Raw genomic sequence first — 20,970 nt, 5'->3', positions numbered from 1 at the left:
ACGGTTTTAGAATTCCACGAACACGAGTAATAGGCTCGGAAGGAAAGCGTAATGCACATTGCAAACTCTGAGAGAGGTCAAACTTCCAACGATCAGGAACAAGAGTACCATTGCGACCCTAATCAGTTATTATCTTCCTTCCTTGAAACAAGCTTCTCCGCTGCTAATCTCGCAGACTTTTAGCATCTGAATCTGAAGTTACCAAAAGGGAAGGTGACGAACGGGCCCGCCTAGCGCCTCCTCCAGAAGATATGGTGTTTTGGGAGCGGAGCACCATGTTAGTAGAGGGAGGCAGACCAACGGAGACTTGAAGAGCATTCATCCACTACTTCTTCCTTCACGTATATCCAACATCGGGCGGCGACAAACCCCACGAAAATATATGATGAGTGCCTTTGAAGAACTGTTTTCGAGCTTCCTTCATCAACATATAACTCTCGTTCTCTTCCTATTTATATATATCGGGATGATATCTTCCAACAAAGACACACCACCACTTCTTCACTCAGCTTAGCGGCAGAGCTTTACATCTTCAATATGGCTCTTACAATTACAGAGTTCTCCTCGAGGGTACTGTTGCTACTAATTGTTTCTATTTGCATCGGATCAGAATCAATTCGGGCCGATGCATTGACAGGCCTAAGCAGGGATTACTACAAGCAGACGTGCCCAAGCGCAGAGACTGTGATAAGGGATACCATACGCAACGCCACCCAATTCGACCCCAAGATCCCTGCTCGCATTCTACGAATGCATTTCCACGACTGCTTCATTAGGGTATTTCCATTATATTTTGATATCATAGTTAACCAGTGTAGAGTCATCTCTCCCACCTGAACCCAGAAGTTTTCACTGTTTTCAATCATATTTAGGGCTAGCTTGGCTCCCAAATGTACTTCATAAAATTCATGATTATTGTAGGGCTTAGAATTAGAGTAGAATATAATACGTAGCATTTGTATATTAATGTTAGAATATATAGAGGGATTCTATAATTCTGGGCACTAAAGTGATCACTAGAATTATAGAATTCTCAATGTTGTGTAATCTGTTTGCAACATCAACTAATGGGAGATTAATATCAATGCATGTTAGTTGATTTTATAGTTTTGTTTTGGTTTTTTTTTAACCTAAATGGCGGCGGTTGGGCATTGACATTGGCGTAACTTTGGCGTAAATGAGTGCAGGGGTGCGATGCATCGGTGCTCTTAGACTCCACTCGAAGCAATGAAGCAGAGAAAGACGCACCACCGAACGTCTCACTTCGTGCCTTCTACGTACTAGACGATGCCAAGGCGAAGCTCGAGTCCGTTTGCCCACAAACTGTTTCCTGCGCTGACATTCTCGCCATCGCTGCCAGAGATGTTGTAGTTCTGGTATACTGTAATTTCTTCTCTATAATCCTGATAATACAAGGCTAGACGTGTATGTATGATTAATTGAAATATTGATTTGACAGACTGGGGGTCCAAAGTGGGACGTTCTCAAGGGACGAAAGGACGGGCTCATATCGAGGGCAAATGATACAAGGAATTTGCCAGCCCCCACCTTCAACGTTTCTCAGCTCATTCAAAGCTTTGCCCTCCGTGGACTCTCTGTCCGTGATCTTGTCGCATTGTCAGGTATTTGAACCTCGTTTTACTAAGCTATTATTCTTCATCTCATTCTCATTCCATTCTAAAACCTGACTCGAGTCCTGATAAGCATTCACTTTGAAATAAGTATGAAATATGCTCATCGTCCGTCCGTCGAATAATCTCTTTTTCTAAGTTCGTTAGATTTAAGGGTTATGTCTTACCAAGTCTTGATGCTGTTTTAGTAAGTGGAATAATCTCCCTTTTTTTCGAAGTTTTAGGGTTAGTTTTAAGGGTAAGTCTTCTGAAGTCTCGAGGGTCTTCGCGAGTTTTACTTGATATATTTATTTAGCCCATAAAAATCGTAAATCTGTAATAAGTCAATAATTTTCCATAAATTCCCTTAAATGTGGATATGCATTTCATCCTAAATATTTCATTTTGAAAATTAATTATATAAAAATATATGGTTAGATAACCACTATTTAATAAAAAGAAATCAAAATTATATTTAATAAAAAAATCTAATTTATATATAAGATAGATTAATAATATTTTATTATTATATATTTATAATTTAATCTTATAATATTTTATTATTATATATTTATAATTTAATATTAATAAATCAAATATAAAATAATAATCCCTTATAAATATATTGGATGATTTATTGGAATAAAAATGTGTAATTATTTTATCATTTTAATATGTTTTCCTCTTTTCTATAATAAAATAGGTTTTTTCTCTCATTTATATAACAAAGGATATAAAAATACTTAAATATATGAATATATATTTTATTAAGAAATTTTTCTAATTTTTAATTTTATGTTATTTACATTCATTTTGTTTAAGTTTATAAAAAAAGAAATTTGATTTAGTGACTTGTTTTAAAAAAATCTTAACAATATACTTATTCACTACCAATCCAAAACCAATAAAATAAAACATAAAACATAAAAACTTTTTATACTCAATCTTATATTAAAACTATAATAAATAAACTCAATTTTTAAAATTTAAAACTTTCCAACTATCCATCTACATAAATATATTTATAAATCTAACTATATATTATAATAATAACTCATTATATAAAAATAATACTTAAATACTCTATTCCATATTCTATAATATAACGAATATTAAAAACAAAAATAATAAAAAAAATAATTTCCATATTTATAATCAAATATAATATCACAATTTAAACTTTTTAATTTCCATATCCATAATACAATATGATATCACACTTAAAACTACCTAAGTGACTTTTAACTTTAAATAAATAAAATAAAAATAAAAAACCATTTATTTAAAAAACCATGTGTCTACTTATGCTTCCTATCTTGTTATCCATTTTATTTTATATCATTTATGTAATTATGAATTTTGGCCAAAAATAACTTTTATGGATCTTCCATTTTATTATTTTCGGTCATTTTTAGAAATTATAAATATTAAAAAAAATCGCAACCAATGGATATATCTGCTCAGAATTCTCAATGAATTCTGATCATTTCAATGAGAGATTTGTATTAATTTCATGTATTGATTGATTTGGAAATGTTTCCATATATATATATATATATATACCAGATGAGATGTGTTTGCAAATATGTCTCTAAACTCAAGAATGAACAATATTTACAATTCAGAATTTTTTGTAACCTGTTTTGGAAAGTCATGAGATCGAACATAACCATGACAGTATCGGAACCCTGTTGTGTAACTTGTATCTCTAATGGAATTTTAATTATGTATTGTCATGAACAGGTGGGCATACGTTGGGCTTCTCTCACTGCTCTTCCTTTGAGAGCAGACTTCATAACTTCAACGCCACATTTAAGGTGGATCCAACCATGGAGCCGCAGTTTGCACAGAGCTTACGCACGGTATGCCCTCAGCCTAACAACAATCGCAGCGCGGGGGCTTTTCTGGATTCCACGGCCACCCAGTTTGACAACACATACTTCAAACATTTAGTAGAAGGAAAGGGAGTGTTTGGCTCCGACCAGGCGCTGTTTCTGGAGAACCCAACAAGGATGATGGTGCAGAGATTCGCAAGGGATGAGAATGCATTCTTCAAAGCATTTGAAACCTCAATGGTGAAGTTGGCAAGTGTTGGAGTTATGACCAGCGAGGGAGAAGTGCGATTGAATTGCAGAAAAGTGAATTCTTGAACATGATTGTTATGCGATTACACGCTCCTCCTATACATTTTCATTTTAAATGATGCAAGAGATTCTGTTCACGATTGTTCTCAGAGGATATTCTGTGCTGTTAGAAGACACAGACATTCAAACAATTATGTAATCAATAAATTGTTTATTGCTCGAGCTATTCAACAAGCATAATAAAAATAGTTTCGCAGACACTTCTGCACTGACCACGACAGCTTACCTATTCACGCACCTGACTGTTCATATATTAAATTATTCAAGGACTAAGCCGAAACATAAGTTAAATTGTAATAATATCTAATTAAAAATCAAAGTTTAATCACTTCCAAAATAATGTCTTAAAGTAGTAAAATAAAAATAATCAAGTCACATCAAATTAAAATCTCTAGGTGAACTTGAGAAATATCTTACACTGTGGTACTTTGAAGTTAACCTGTTTTGTGATTCTACAATTGATGCATACGGAGTAGTATTAAGTATAGTTAAGTAGATCTAATTCTTGAGTTTTGAACTTGTTTTGTGATTTTACAACATATGCTCAGAATGTGCTACTTAAGTCTAGTTAAGTAAATCTGAACCTTGAGTTAATAGGTTTTGTGATTTTGTAATGGATGCTTACTGTGTGCTAAAGTTTAGTTAAGTGGATCTGAACGTTGAGTTAATAGGTTTGGTGATTCTACAATGGAGGCTTACAATGTGCTAAAGTTTAGTTAAATGAATCTGAGCGTTGAGCTAATAGGTTTTGTGACTTTGCCATGGATGCTTACAATGTTGTAAAGTTTAATTAAGTAGATCCGACCATTGAGTTAATAGGTTATGTGATTTTATAGTGGATAATTATTAAAAAATATAAAAACAATATTTCATACTTGCATGTCATGTCATATGAAAAACAATATTATGAAAGAAGGAAACGTAGATGAATTCACCATTCATAATATTGATTGGTTACATATCCTACCACAAGTGTGGAAGCTTTAATTAGGTGTCAAGAAGTCTCGTGACACAACCAATAAGCTTCACCTTGTTTTTTTGGTTAGTTGGATACCTTTTAGGATTTAGCTAGGTTATTTGATGTTATGCCCATAACCCGAGTGAAGGTAGAGACTCGTATTTCTCATGGAGAGGAGAGAATCGGTCACCATTATCTTCTCACTAAATTATTATATATTATTTAGTTTTTAAAATATATTTATATTATTATTATTATTATTATTATTATTATAATTATAATTATAATTAGATAAATAAAAATATTATTTTATTATTCAAATATAATATAAATAAAAGCATTTCCCAGGGAAAGTGTCTTTGAGTAGGATTTTGCTTACCCTCTTTTTCCCTCCTCGCCTTGATATAATAATTATTCACATGTTTATATACCATGATATAATAATTATTCATATGTTTATATACCACAACGTACATGTTATTTGGCACACCGAATTCTTATGGGTCACATCACAAGTTAAAGTTGCATTTTTGCATAGGGTTAAATGTCAGCGGATGGAGTTGGATGATATTGTGCCACACAAGAAGTTTTTATGGATGAGGGTGGCGACTCTCCACAATCCTCACATCATGATCACACTCGCAAGTTTCTTGGGCACTCCTCTCCTCAAGTTTAATGGTACATTATGTTATTATTAGAGTTATCAAGGTAGTGCTCCTGCATCCTTTATATTGACTGCCACTTTCTCCATTTTGGCAAAGTGGATCCCCTCAAATTTGGTAATATTGCACACACCAAGGCATGCACAAGGCTTAAACCTGATCATGTCACACTTTTCTAGCGCTATCTTTATTTTACCAATGTTTTTTTTCATCTTCTCTTAGCACCTATGGCATCAAACTTGTTGTGGGCATCTTAACACACAAGGTAAGCATCTTCATAGTCAAACTTTGCTTCTTCCATATCTTTATGCATACAAACTAGTTAAACTATGGTTTTTATTAGTTTTGGATTTGTGTTTATTTTGTGAATTCTCTAATTTGGGTCAGCCTCTTGTGCCCCATGTTATCTATGTCACCCTTTTTTCAACTCAAACTTCTCTCCTCTATGACTCTGTTTTTCCTCCCCTCTCGTCTATGCGTTTACAATCCATGCTTTGTCTCACTTAATCCCAGCCTCACCAAAGCTATCACACTCAGGTTCATCCTATTTCTTGCAAGTTGGTTCAACCTTTTTTCCCCCACCCTCTCTCTCGCAATTCCTCTCTATCACCTCCTTATATCCCATTTCCCTCAGCCAATTATATTGCGTGGGAGGACTATTGCAACTTGTTGGGGGTGATTCATTAAACATTCGTCTACTTCTGAGATGGCTTCCATCCATATTGCCTCTACCTCGCAACTCCGTGCTCAAGCACTGATCCAGGTGGATATTGGTGGCCACCAGCAAATTCCACCTGGAGCCTGGCCATTGTTTCTTTCAGTTTTTCAGTTTCTTTATTTGTAGCACAATTTACTATTTTTGGGAGTTTTTCGGGTATTGAACTTCTGGAGCCCTTTTGAGGCCCTAAACGACATTTTTTTTGTGAAACTTGGGAGAAACATGGGTCCATGGACTGATGTTTCTCATCCCAAAGTTGTAGTCCTCGGATAGATCTTTCTAACGAGGTATTGTGCACGCCAAACGAAGATCGTATGCCAAAGTTATGACCTGGTAAGTTGATATACAAATTTACCCAAAATGCGGCCCATAGTTTGGCGCTTCATCTCCTAGGGTTAGGGTTTTCTATTGTTTCTCAACAATAAATAGGCCTTCAAGCCTCATTATAAGACAATTCATAGGCATGTAGCCACCACATCTCTCCTCAGAGATAAACTACCATTGCCCGAGCTAGTTTATTTCCATTTCTATTTGTAAGCATATTTCAGTATTTTACATTAATGAAATGAAGTATTATTTCTGTTGTATCTCTATATTTATGGTTATCTCTGTAATTTGTTGTGTTCCTGTTTAAATCTGGATCAGTGGTATCAGAGGGGTCTGCTCTTTCTTTGTTTTTCTTTGCATGTCCTCAACGAGGTCGGGATATAAGGAGTTAGGGCTTGAATTGGTCGAACCTTTGCAAGATTAGCCTCACAAATCCCGACGGCCTCCCATGGTGGATGAAAAGAAAGACAAGGGGGCAGGAGGTCTTATCAAAATCTTGCTCGAAGAGGCCCTCGAGCGATAAAGGAACGCGATGATGGACAACTTTGCTCAGATCCTTCAACAACTACCCAGGGGTGACACATCTACTTCCAGCAGCTACTCTAGAAGCGACACACCCTTTAAGGTACAATTTAACTTTGACATTCCCATATTTGAGGGTCAGATAGATGCAGACGTTGTAGATAAATGATTAAATCTGTTAGAAGGGTATTTTTTTGTTCAAGATTTTTCTAGTTGGAAAAATATTACTTTCACTCTTCTCAAAGTGCCCTCCACGTCAAGGATTGGTGGGAAACCTACTGCGAACAGAAGGATGAAAGTACGGCCTCACTGTTTTCAACCACGCCCACTTGGAATTCATTCCAAAGTGTTGAAAAGTGTGCAACAAGAAATGCTTATTGAGAATGCAACAAGATGATGGAGCTTAGTGAAAAGAGTCGCCTTCACTAAGTGGGCCCGCAGGCAAACTATGGCGCAATTTCTATTTTTGATCACAGTGTGGATGATCACAGTGTGGGTGATCACAGTGTGGGTGATCACAGTGTGCGTGACCACAGTGTGGGTGACCACAGTGTGGGTGACCACAGTGTGAGTGATCACAGTGTGAGTGATCAAAGTCTATTTTTAGACTGGCTATCAAAAATAGAAAAGTCAAATATTATTGTCTCATAATAATATTTGGACTATAAACTTGATCTTATTCTCTTGGAGCACTTCAGGATGAGCTACGGATGTGGTACATGCAGATCCCAGAAGGAAATACGTGGTTACCTATGGGATGACTAATATTTGCATGCAGGACTTCAGTTAGAACTTAAGTGAGTTGAGTTTAGTGGACTGGAGGTGCTGTTGATGGAGTTGTGTTCAGTTTAGCCTTGTTAAACTAGTTGTATTTAGTCTAACTGATCAATAGACTAGAGATGAGTTGGGTGAATTAGTTATTAATTAATTCACAAGTTATTAACTCATAATGCAACTATAGAATACATCAGTTAACTCAATTGCATGTCAGCGCATGTTCAATTCAGCAGGGACAGGTGTTAGAGGATCAGATTGCTATCAGTTGTGACTATAGTTGTGCATGATGATTTGCACAATCAGAGGGATTGAGTATGCCAATGAATTGGCCAATATCAAGAATTGTAGCCTGTGCTCACGTCCAACAGAGCGTGAGTGATTATTTGCAGGTCAAATACGAGTTTGGTAAGCCATTCTCATCAGTTCTTGAGCAGGTATTGAGCTGGAGAGGCAGGAAAGTAGTGGAATAGATTTGGAGATCAGATCTGAGTTGTATTGTGTGTAACAGGTGGAGTTGGTACTGGATTGCTTGTGATAAGCATTGTACTTTGTAATGTTACATGATTCAATCAATATAATATACAGATAGTGTGGGGTTTTTAGCGAGATGCTTTCCCCAGGATACATACTGTGTTAATGAGTTTGATTGATGCTTCTATGTGTCCCTGTGAATGTTTATACTTCTGTAAATTGATGATCAATGTAGAGGAGATTATGTATTATACATGTTCCGCTTATAATTTTATGATCAAGATAATCTCTGTGAATATGCGTTAAATTATTCAAAATTTCTACATGGTATCAGAGCTGCTTGATTTGTAGAAGAGATTTTTACAGGATATCAAGCGAGGATTGATCATCTGATCTACTATTCAGGAAGTGTTTACATTCTATTTCTTCAGGCAGAGTCTGTAATCGGGCCAAGTAGCCTCTGGATTCATCCTTCTTTTGGCAGGTGAGATATCCGGTGAATGCCCAGACAGTCAATCTCTGTACAAGAAATACTTTGTTCTCATGAATTCTAGATCGGAAGGGGTTGAGTTTTGAGCTGGTGGAATTCAAATTTAATTCCAAAGCAAGAGATAAAACTCAGAAACATTCAGTGTGAGAATGGAGACAGTATGCCCCAGTATCTCACGAAGTTCACCCAATGCCGGGATGAGCTGGGAAGTGTGGGGGTGACTGTCAGATGAGGATGGTGAGTCTAGCACTCCTTGACCTTCCTAAGAGTTGGCATAGCTACCAGAACTCGGTGAATGGAAGGGAGAAACTGCCAAATTGGGAACGACTATGGTCGGATTTGATGCAGGAGGAGATTAGACGGAGCACCAAAGACGATTCTTCATCCATGCAGGATGAGGAGAACTGTGCCTTAGCGAGTAAGGCAAAGAAGGGGAAGGGGAAGGTTTCTCTTTCTGAATCCAATTGTTCCAATGATGGGAAGAAGGTTGACAAAACGAAGGTGAGATGCTTTCATTGTCATGAGATTGGTTCACATGTCAAGAACCTGTATGCTCTTGAGGTTCAAGATGCATGCGAAGCCTTGAGCAACGAGGCAACTGATGGAGACTTGGTGGTTGAGAGGGAGCATATATTACCTCTCAACATGCAGAGCCAGAAGAAGTCTCAGACGATTGTGGAGGAGCCACAATTGGTGCAGCAGCTTCAGGAGGTTGTGGAGCAGCCACAACAAGGGAAGCTGAGAGGAGATCGAGTAGAGGCATCTACTCATCCAGAGACCTCTAGTAGGGGGAAACTTCGAGCCAGGTGGGCTGAGGGATCGCATGCAGCCATACCTCCAGGTAGGAGGTGGGGTGATGTGGATTGATAGTCCCAAGGAGGAGGGGTAGGATCCTTGAGGTACCCAACCTGTTGGATGAGACCTTGCTACGGGAGCCCCAGATGTGTAGTAGCAGGAACTGACTGATTGGGTAGAGACAGATGCGGATGGAGCGGCAGAGAGAGCGACAGTGCAGGGAATCCCAGGACAACGCATAGCTAGCAGGCTGCAGCAATGCGAGAGGCACAAGTGTTTTGCGTAGTGCTAGGTGGCACAGAGAGGTGTGCAATGGTGCGAGATGCATGGAGATGTTGCAGTAGCGCAGATGTCATAGAGGGAGCACTTGTCAGCAGCAGGTAGAGCTTCAGCATCAGAGGGTGTTTCTAGCCCAACAGGGAGGTCAGTTGGGAGGTGCAGTGCGGATGCAATGCTGGGAGACAGAACTAGCAGCAGCACGGATGCAGTCAGAGATCAAAGTGATAGAGGCTATAGCAGTCAGATACTGAAGAGCACAGAGATGCAGAGTTTCAGTCGACAGAGGCAATAGCATTCAAGGACTTTGATGACAGAGCAAGTGGACCCGCCAGATGTGTTGCATGGAGAACATTCCAGAGTTACAGGATCGGGTTTATGAGGAAGCCTTTCTTGTTGAGAGGGAGTGTTGAAAAGTGTGCAACAAGAAATGCTTGTTGAGAATGCAACAAGATGATGGAGCTTAGTGAAAAGAGTCGCCTTCACTAAGTGGGCCCGCAGGCAAATTATGGCGCAAGTTCTATTTTTTATCACAGTATGGATGATCACAGTGTGGATGATCACAGTGTGGGTGATCACAGTATGAGTGATCACAGTGTGGGTGACCACAGTGTGGGTGACCACAGTGTGAGTTATCACAGTGTGAGTGATCAAAGTCTATTTTTAGACTGGCTGTCAAAAATAGAAAAGTCAAATATTATTGTCTCATAATAATATTTGGACTATAAACTTGATCTTATTCTCTTGGAGCACTTCAGGATGAGCTACGGATGTGGTACATGCAGATCCCAGAAGGAAATACGTGGTTACCTATGGGATGACTAATATTTGCATGCAGGACTTCAGTTAGAACTCAAGTGAGTTGAGTTTAGTGGACTGGAGGTGCAGTTGATGGAGTTTTGTTCAGTTTAGCCTTGTTAAACTAGTTGTATTTAATCTAACTGATCAATAGACTAGAGATGAGTTGGGTGAATTATTTATTAATTAATTCACAAGTTATTAACTCATAATGCAACTATAGAATACATCAGTTAACTCAGTTGCATGTCAGTGCATGTTCAGTTCAGCAGGGACAGGTGTTAGAGGATCAGATTGCTATCAGTTGTGACTATAGTTGTGCATGATGATTTGCACAATCAGAGGGATTGAGTATGCCAATGAATTGGCCAATATCAAGAATTGTAGCCTGTGCTCACGTCCAACAGAGTGTGAGTGATTATTTGCAGGTCAAATACGAGTTTGGTAAGCCATTCTCATCAGTTCTTGAGCAGGTATTGAGCTGGAGAGGCAGGCAAGCAGTGGAATAGATTTGGAGATCAAATCTGAGCTGTATTGTGTGTAACAGGTGGAGCTGGTACTGGATTGCTTGTGATAAGCATTGTACTTTGTAATGTTACATGATTCAATCAATATAATATACAGATAGTGTGGGGTTTTTAGCGAGATGCTTTCCCCGGGATACATACTGTGTTAATGAGTTTGATTGATGCTTCTATGTGTGCCTGTGCCTGTGAATGTTTCTGCTTCTGTAAATTGATGATCAACGTAGAGGAGATTATGTATTATACATGTTCCGCTTATAATTGTATGATCAAGATAATCTCTGTGAATATGTGTTAAATTATTCAAAATTTCTACACAAAGTGCCATCAAGGAGCAGAACTATCCTGTCAGAAGCTATGAGGATAAATACATAAAGTTGACCACACTGCGGCACGGAAGGGACTAAGACGTGTCGGATTTTACCAATATTTTTCATGCCCTTCGAACAAATTGGGTATCAAGGATTCTGAGCTGCATTTGGTACTCAAATACCGCGGTTGCCTACACAGGTACATCTAGGACAAGATGGAGTTCTTGGACATCTCCTCGCTTGGCATGGCATACCGATACGCTGTCAAGATCGAGTAGAAGTTTAAATAGAAGAAGCGAGACTTTGGATCTGCAAATCCAAAGCAAGCGAAAGGTGCCCCCAAACCGCTAAACAAAGGACAAAGCCAAGGCGAGGTGTCCTAGTACAACCCACCAAAGCCGCATGTAAATAACAACACCGCAAAGCCAAAGAAGGACACAGGAAAGTGGTGTGAGTTCCATAAGAGTTCCACTCACAACACAAGTGAGTGTCGGGTCAATCAATCACTGGTGGCTGAGCTAAAGTCTTCAGAATCATATGCATGTTCAGACTCTGATTCAGAACCCGATAAGGGGAATGATAAAGGGAAGCAGATTATCGATGTGGAGCCCAAAGCCACCGTTGTCACCATGAAGATCCAGAAGGAGGAACCCGAAGATACAGAGGAGGAGGAGCACCTCTTCCACTCCCATATGTGGGTAAAGGGCTCCCTGCTACAGTTCATTGTCGACAGCGAGAGTCAAAAGAACCTCATTTCGGCAGAGGTCGTGAAGCCGCTAGGCTTACCGACCACAGCACATCCACAACCATACACCATCGGGTGGCTTCACCAAGGACAGGATCTTTGCGTGATCCAGCAGTGTCGCCTTCCATACAACATCAAGCCCTTCACAGATGAGGTATTGTGTGATGTTTCTCCCCTTGATGTTTGTGATGTATTATTAGGCAACCATACTTTTGGAAGCAACATGATGCATATGAGTCAAGGCCTCATGTTGTTATTGTTACTTTGGGAAATAAGTTGTACAGGATACCAAAGGTAGCAACGCCTATCGCCATCTCTTTGGTTACTGCAAAACAATGCAAGTAAGCTCATTTCCAAAAATGGGAAATTTGTTTTCCTGATGATACGCCCTTAAGGAAAGAAGAAGACGATGGCCACGAACTCCAAATAGGGCCCCTCCGCATGAAAACTATAGATGGACAAGGTCATGGAGGAGTACGAGGAAATCTTCACCTACCCCGTAGGGGTTCCTCTGCACTATCAGGTCAAGCACTCCATCGGTCTGACCCTAGGTGCACCGCTGCCCAATGGACCAATCTATCGGCACTCTGTTCTGGAGAACGAGGAAATCAAGAGGCAGATTCAGGAGCTGTTGCAAAAGGGTCACATCCCACTAATTTCATCACCCTGTGGGAGCCCGATCATGTTGGTACAAGAAAGGATGGGACTTAGAGACTCTGTACTGACTATTGGGGGTTGAAAAAGATCACTGTCCGTAATAGGTACCCGATCCCAAGGATTGATGACCTTCTAGAAAACTGAAGGTGGGGGGGAATATTTCAGCAGGATCGATTTGAAGTCAGGATATCACCAGGTACCAATCGAACCCTCCGATGTGTGGAAGACTACCTTCAAATCCAAGGAGGGCCTTTTCAAATGTTTGGTTATGCCTTTCGAGTTGGCGAATGCTCCTACAACCTTCATGAGGCTAATGGATGACATCTTCCGGCCATTCACTAACTCATTTGTAGTGGTATACTTGGATGACATCCTGATCTTCCGACAGGTTCTCCAAACATGCGGCAACACAAGTTATGTGCCAATTTGGAGAAATGCACTTTTGGCATGACCCAAGTTCAGTATCTGGGATACATTATTGATGAACGGGGGGTTCATGTGGATCCAACCAAGATCCAAGTCCTTCAGGATTGGCCATCTCCAACCACTCCGATAGAGCTCCACAGCTTTCTGGGTCTTGCCAACATCTACCCCAAGTTTGTGTTGGGAATTTCTCATATCACTTGGCCCATGAGTCAAGTCACCAAGGGAGGATCGAAAGAAAAAATCTTTTGGTCTGAATCTCAATAGAAGGCATTCACAGAGTTGAAACATCGCCTCTGCTCGGCACTAATGCTCACATTACCAGACTTGCAACAACCATTTGAGATCAAGGCAGATGCCTCTGACTATGCTATTGGGGTAGTCCTTACTCAACACAGGCATCCAGTGGCATATCACAATGAGACACTTTCAGACACAGTTTGGAAGTATCCCACTTATGACAAAGAGATGTATTACATTGCGCAGGCATGCCGACAATGGAAACATTACATTTTGGGGAAGGAAATGGTCATCCGCACAGACCATCAGCACCTGCAGTGCATACATATGCAAGGGAAGTTGCAGAATGATCGCCTTCAGAAGTGGTACATATACCTGTAACAGTTCCATTTGAATATCAAGTATAAGAAAGGTATCACCAATAATTTTGCAGATTGCCTCTGTAACAAACCTCTAGGGTAAATGTGCATATAAACAACATAATAGGAACAGAAATACAATAAATATATCAGCAAGCAAAATCCATATATATACATCAGTACATTTTCACATGAAAATCAAGGGAATGAATTTTTTCATTAATAAATGCAATGAACCAACCAGAGATGGGACTACCACATTCCACTCGACCATAGATTGCTTGAGCCAAGTCTCTCTTCAACCAGTCACCCCCATGCCATATTCCAAACATGAATGTGGGATCTCATAGAACACATCAATCAAAACTCATCCAGGGCTTCCAGAGGCCACCCACCTCAACCAATCAAATAGTGATTCCACCTCACGGTTGGACATCACCAAAAACCATCATCAGATTGTATTCCATCCAAGCCTTCTAGGGCTTCCAAAGTGTTTGTCCAACCAAGGCTTCCAAAACTAGTAACTCAATCCACAGCTTATACATGGATTCTAGGGCGTTTCTCCAACCAAGGCTTCCAGGACTAGTAACTCAACCCACCAAGGGCTTCCAGAGCGTTTGTCCAACCAGGGCTTCTAGGACTAGTAACTCAACCCAAGCTATGGAAAAATGAGAACCAACCAAAACAAAGCAATGAAAGTAAACCCACAATCACCATGGATATCCAGGAAATGGCAAGGCTAGGCAATCCACTGTCAATCTCGGCCATCCTCCATGCCAATGATAGATCATAACCAAGAAACCACATGCATGTGCCATGCATGCCAAAACTAGTGAAGAAATCATACATGCAACTCGGTACCTGCAAGAAAATCTGATGTAGTTGTTGATGTCGATGCCTTCTTGCACTTTCCTGCTCTTCCTTTGCCTTCTTGCTCCAAGAATCCAAGTATGCCACACCCTCCAAGAGTGCTCCAAGAAAACTCTAAGTAACCAAGAGTTTGAGAGAGAAAGAAAAATGAGAGAGCTCCAAAACTGAACTAACCAAGTCTTGCCCACTGATCCTCATAAGCCTTTTTATTAATGAGACCTCTATTTTCTTCATTTTCCATTATTTTCCTTCAATTTCCTCCTCACATGCAACATGTGACCTTTCACCTTCCTCTTCTCCTAATTTCCATTATTTTCATAAATAAATGTGTCAAAATACCTTTTTGCCTCTTTAATGCCTTAGTCATCGCCTTTGCCAATTTCCTTAGCCATAAACAACCAAATGAACACCCACTAGGATGTCTTGCCCACCATTCAGCTTGGAATACGTGTCCCATCATCCGTGGTATTTATATATTTTTACATGAAATTTTCACCAGGGCTATTACAGAACCCTCCCCCTTGGGAAACACCGTCCTCAGTGTTCAACGATACATATAACCAACAAGACTGTTGAAAACAAAACATACTGCCCGTGGAGCTTTATAACATAGCTCGTTGTAGTATTTACAATGAATGACCCGCTCAAAATCAAAACATCATGACAACATGACCAGATAAAAACCATATAGCATATCAGAGCTTTATAACACAACTCATTATGGTATTTACAATGATATACACATATACACATTTTCTTAACCAACAAATAAAATAATATGAATCTGCAACAAGGGAATCTAGAGGCTCACAACTCCACCCTCAAAGTAATACTAGGATCCACCTCCTTTCCAAGAATTCTAGAATCCACTGCAAATTCAAATCTGCAATCAATGTTCAACACTATAAACCTGTGCCACTTGTCCACTCAACGAACAGTTAACAGCTCATTGTTCCAGGGTGCACTCCCAATGTGCATTTGATTCCATCTAGCAATGCTAATGACCAAAAAAAAAATCCATCTGTGACCTTCCCTTCTCTATTACACAGTCCCTCAGGAATCTGGTCACCCCTTTCGTGCATTCACTCACCTTCCAAGTTCCACTAATACCCCCATCCCGGGTAGCCCATCCCTTGGCAAGGCTTCCTCGCATCAAAAGATACAAAAACCAAGGCATATACCTGCCTCAACACATCATACCAGTCATAGCATGCTCATGGAAACCAATGGACACTATTGGGTACCAATGTCCCACAATGGCCCTACTCCTGAAGAGCTTTACCAGCATACTGCGACATGTTTCAATTCATTTTATGCTGCTGCTAATTCTTGTAGTCGATTTCAACCACCCAACTGGGCATGTTCATTCTTCCTATACCAAGAACATAACTTCCATTAGATTCAAATAAATTGAAATAAATTCAAATCATACCTCATTGGTAGTTCGTTAACAAGGTACACTTGGAATCATGTTCTCTTCCTGTCACAACAAGTCAAACTAGCATATTTGACCAAATCAACATATATAAAGATATCACATCATATTAGCTCAAACATAACTAGCAAAATCATAAATCACATGTAACCATCATAACCAAAATCATAGATCATATTCCAAATCATAATTCACATGTAATCATCATATACCAGAATCATAATTCACATGTAATCATCATATACCAGAATCATAAATCACATGCATAATAAAACTGAAATACAATACTGATACCTATCCTTCATCGATCCTTACTTCTGCCTTTATTCTTTTGTATAGATGCCATATCGATTGCCACACCAGCAAACACCTAGTGCCTTCTCCTCTACCAGGTGCACATACGCATAGTGTGCATCACACACATACAACCACACCTCACGCACAACACCATGCAATACATGCACTTACACCTGACGTACAACGCATACACCTACAGCCAATGTACAACACAGTGCATCCATCTATACCGGTGTGCAATACCACCCAATACATGTACCTACACAGAGTACAACACAATGAGTACACACGTCGCAATACCACGACTACATGATGCACATACATAGTACCACATGCCCTCAACACAACATGTATGACAGGCACACAATACCACACATGCACCAGTACCATATGCACAACGTGTACACAATACCACTGGTACACCACACCACCTGCACAATGTGTGCACAACATCACATGTACATGGCACCACCTGCACAATGTGTACACAATGCCACATGTACATGACACCACTATACAATGTGTAATAGCTCTCTGGATTTTGATTTCTGTGAAAATTGTGTATATGGGAAGCAGAATCGGGTGAGTTTCCCCTCTAGCGGTAGGAGGGTGAAACATATATTAGAGCTTGTGCAGAGTGATGTGTTTGGACCTGTGAAGGTTCCATCACTGGGTAAGTCTGTGTACTATGTATAATTTATAGATGAATTCTCAAGGAATACATGGATATATTTCCTTAAGAAGAAATCTGAAGTCTTTGACAAGTTTAAAGAATTTAAGGTTCTAGTGGAAAACTAGACAGAGAAGAAGATAAAAGTGTTGAGGACAGATAACGATGGAGAGTTTTGCAATAAGGAATTTGAATAATTCTGTAAGAAGTGTGGTATAGCACAGCAGAAGACTACTCCATATGCACCTCAGAAAAATGGAGTTGCAGAAAGAATGAACAAGATGTTGATGGAAAGGGCAAGAAGCATGCTCAGTGGTGTCGAGTTAGGACAAGAATTCTGGGCAGAGGCGGTGGAGACTACATGTTACTTCGTCAACAGATCACCTTCATCAACATTGGAAGATAAGACTCCACAAGAGGTATGGACTAGTAAGAAACCTTCTCTTTCACATCTAAGGGTATTTGGATGTGATGCATATGTACATGTTCCAAAGGAGAAAAGAACCAAGTTGGATAGTAAATCTAAAAAGTGCATCTTTATTGGGTATAAGGATGGTTTAAAGGGTTATAAGATTTGGAACCCAGTAACAAGGGAGGTTGTGTACAGTCGAGATGTGGTGTTCAGAGAGGTGATTAAACATGAAATCCAACCAAAGGAACCTGAGAAGATAGAGTTTGAGCTAAAGGAGGAAGAATAAGACTCTATAGCAGAGGAGGAATCAGAAGATGAAGAGCCACAAACTCAAGGTGTGAGAAGATTAGTTCGGGAAAGAAGGCAGCCAGAAAGGTGATTGTTGTCTGTCAATGCAATCTTGTTTCAATAGCTTTCAGGGTGCCTGTAATTATAGTCTGGAAATTCATGAATATTTCAGCTGGTCCTCCGTGTTTTAATATTTTATGATAACACTTCGATTTGGGTGCTAGTCTCTGTCCCAAATCAAGCTCTGGTGTTTTAACGTAGGAATTTAGTCTGCATTGCAAATTTCTATAATTTGGTAACTAGGTTTTGGTAGCTCTCTATTTTTCATGAGAATTTCAGTCTGGTGCTAATGGTTTTTAGGTTCCTCTTTTGGAGGGTAGCATTTCATGCTTTCATAGCAATAGTTTTCTGAATGTTAGGGAGCTAATTTGGTTAGACTGGTGTATTATTCATGTCGTGTTGATTTTTAATGATTTTATTCATGCTGATAACTACTGGAAATTGTCAATTGGTGTTGAGGGGCCTTTAGTTTTTTCCTCTGGCTGGTAACAGTTTATGCTAATGTTCAATATGAGCACTGATGTTTTTTTATTAATGTTTGCAGAGTGTCACCATACAATTGATTCTGCTGTGAGGGGGCATCCACAATTGTATATTCTACTATCTTTGACTATCTCCCTTATTTATTTTAGCTCCCCTTCGACCTAAAATGGGTACCATCATGATCTGGGTCAATAAACATTTTGAGTTCAGTGCTGTTAACAACTTTGGTACTTCTGTTCTTTTGCAGCAGAAGTAGAAAGCATCAGAGAACAGAAGGGGTGGAGATTCAAAAGGCTCCAAAATGTGCCAAGAAGCCAAAGGATCCAAATCAACCCAAAAAGCCACAGACAGTTTTCTTTGTTTTTATGTAAGATATCTTGAAGGCTTTACCAACTGTCAAAATATATAATGAAGTTTACACGTAGTTGCAGTGTTGAGGTCCTTGATTCTGAACTTAGCATACCTCTTTTGGGCATTATGTTCCTGCAACGTGAAGGCATTATGTGTGTGCGCATACATAGAAGCATGAATACCTAGATCTCTTAATGAGTTGTATTATTTTTGACTCTTTAAATAAAAGCCATGTTTGCTTGCTTGCAAAATCTGTCATGACAGGGAGGAGTTCAGAAAAAAATACAAAGAGGATAATGCTGATGCCAAAGGGGTATGCTAGATTCAAAACCCATATTTATAAGTTATCTTATTTGTTGCGTGATATGTTATTTATATACAGAGAAGCTATGGTAAACCTGGTCTTTTCGGCCATTAGATATGTTTTGCATGTGTGAAGTGAATCTGTAGGAACTGAAGTATGAACTGTTTCATGCAGGTCAATCGACAAGGAGCTGATAAGTGGAAGTCAATGACAGAAGAGGTAAGGGTACACTTCCGAAGAAATGGTGCCTCATTTTTAGTTTTTAATGGTTGGATTTTGGTTTGGGTGTTGTTTAGTTTCTTTTTAAGTAGATTGTGAATAATTATTTATATTATAAAAAACCAATTTATGACATTCAACACCAATTAGAATGATGTCAAAAATTTAAGGCCTCTGATGAAAAGGATTGGTTGCTTTACACTCTCTTGGATAACTTTCACATATAAAGTCTTTACCATTGTGTGGATTTTGAATAATAACCTTTAACGGAATAAAATTCAAGGTTGTTTCTGACCAATATAGGGTCTCACCTAGGTTTAAGTTATTTGTTTAGGTAATAAAATTCAAGGTTGTTTCTGAACAATATAGGGTCTCAGTTATTTGTTTAGGTAGGTTTGTGGGCAATTGCTCTAGGCTCAGGACTATAAGGGCAGTCCTATTGACTTGAATCAAATCTTTTCCGTGACAAGTAGCAGGTTTACCAATTTTCCTGATTTAAAAAAAATTCCTTCACCCCAAAGAAGTTTTAGGTTTTCATTGGTAGATGTTGGTGTATTCTTTCAACATTAGGGTTTAGAGAGATAAGTGCCTTTTGGTAAACCATAGGTCTCATTTTATTTCCCATTTTTGAAGTTTTAGGTTTTTTTTGGGTAGATGTTGGTGTATTCTTTCAACATTAAGGTTTAGAGAGATAAGTGCCTTTTGGTAAACCATAGGTCTCATTTTATTTCCCATTTTTGTCATGGTTTGATGGGATTCTCTAATGCTTTCAATCTTTTCTGATGATAGGATAAAAAACCTTACTTTATGAAGGCTCATAAATTAAAGATGGAATATGAGACTGCCATGGCTAAATACCTTGAAGAAGTCCAACAGGTTTGCTTATATCCTGTTTGAATGTGAAGATTATGCATTCAAGTTTTGTTGTTGCATGCTCAGCATACAATTTCATGGACAATGGTTTTTTTTGTTGGCTGATCTTTTGGAACCATAGACAATTCATTTGTATTCTATCTATTTTGCAGGGCAATTGGTTTTCCAGGCAATAAGTACCCAATAATAAATTCTGCAACAACATTGTAACTTGGTTGTTGTTTTCACAACAATAGCAAATAAATTTCAGCACGAGTCTAGTTCACTTCAAATAACCAGCTCTATTACAACCCAATGGGGCATCAAAAAAAGCATAAGCTCACACTTGCTTTACTGGCATGGGTAGGCATGGGAGAGGTTTTGATGTACTGATTTCATTTTATGTACTCTTGGAAGGCAAGATAACTGCATCTTTTCCAGTATCAGTTTTGTTCAGAAACGAAAAAGGAAACAACATAAGCTCATTTTCTTTCAGTTTTAGAAAATTTTATTGATCTCTGGAAGTAGCATGGTTTTCTGGTGAGTACAAAATTCATTTTGTTGCCCCTATTCGTAGGGATTTTCTGGGGAAATGGATAGTTCAATTGGGAGGAAGAAATATATAACGTGTGGATGGTCTGATAGGCAGGTAGAAAAATATAGTATGTAATATCATTAATGGGCATATCTTTTAATGGAAAAGTTGAGTTATGCGACTTTTCAGGGACAACTGATCAATTCCATTTGGGTGAAGTTACAATTTCCAATCAGAGCTATTTATACAGATTTCAACTAGAATTGGCACTTGAGAAAAGATATCGATCTCTTGAAATCAGAGTCAAGGTGGACTTGCTAGCTCTCTCCTTGCTTAGTATGGAGGCTAAATCTGGGTAATTGCACCTTGACTCCATGCCGAATCATT

The 20,970-nt window shown here is 39.0% G+C and overlaps 2 protein-coding genes across 2 annotated transcripts; both read left to right on the top strand.

Moving 5' to 3' along the window:
- The first annotated feature begins 510 nt into the window (after positions 1 to 510).
- Positions 511 to 3,956, top strand: LOC149211951 (peroxidase 66-like). The gene is made up of 4 exons (XM_089390507.1): positions 511 to 777; positions 1,188 to 1,376; positions 1,460 to 1,622; positions 3,354 to 3,956. Exons 1-4 carry the CDS (start codon positions 538 to 540, stop codon positions 3,758 to 3,760), a joined length of 999 nt encoding a protein of 332 aa, XP_089246633.1. The 5' UTR covers positions 511 to 537; the 3' UTR covers positions 3,761 to 3,956.
- Positions 3,957 to 18,373: 14,417 nt separating this feature from the next.
- LOC149211950 (uncharacterized) lies at positions 18,374 to 19,295 on the top strand. Its single transcript, XM_089388523.1, has 4 exons — positions 18,374 to 18,429; positions 18,570 to 18,689; positions 18,938 to 18,986; positions 19,152 to 19,295. The coding sequence occupies exons 1-4, from the start codon at positions 18,374 to 18,376 to the stop codon at positions 19,293 to 19,295; spliced, it is 369 nt and encodes a 122-aa protein (XP_089244649.1).
- Positions 19,296 to 20,970: the final 1,675 nt, after the last annotated feature.

The sequence above is a fragment of the Pinus tabuliformis genome, chromosome 1_1 (genome assembly GCF_031772625.1).
Source record: "Pinus tabuliformis cultivar Carrire ecotype Pingquan chromosome 1_1, CPIR1, whole genome shotgun sequence".
NCBI classification, from domain to species: domain Eukaryota; kingdom Viridiplantae; phylum Streptophyta; class Pinopsida; order Pinales; family Pinaceae; genus Pinus; species Pinus tabuliformis.
The sequence above is the reverse complement of the archived record's forward strand: the minus strand, read 5'-3'. Positions and strand labels throughout refer to the sequence as shown.

Excerpts from the sequence above, each read along its gene's own strand:
- LOC149211951 (XM_089390507.1), top strand. The coding sequence starts at position 538 with ATGGCTCTTACAATTACAGAGTTCTCCTCGAGGGTACTGTTGCTACTA. Across the intron at positions 778-1,187 it reads TCCACGACTGCTTCATTAGG|GGGTGCGATGCATCGGTGCT; the intron begins GTATTTCCATTA and ends AAATGAGTGCAG. Across the intron at positions 1,623-3,353 it reads TGATCTTGTCGCATTGTCAG|GTGGGCATACGTTGGGCTTC; the intron begins GTATTTGAACCT and ends TGTCATGAACAG.
- LOC149211950 (XM_089388523.1), top strand. The coding sequence starts at position 18,374 with ATGTTTGCAGAGTGTCACCATACAATTGATTCTGCTGTGAGGGGGCAT. Across the intron at positions 18,690-18,937 it reads ACAGTTTTCTTTGTTTTTAT|GGAGGAGTTCAGAAAAAAAT; the intron begins GTAAGATATCTT and ends CTGTCATGACAG. Across the intron at positions 18,987-19,151 it reads ATAATGCTGATGCCAAAGGG|GTCAATCGACAAGGAGCTGA; the intron begins GTATGCTAGATT and ends TGTTTCATGCAG.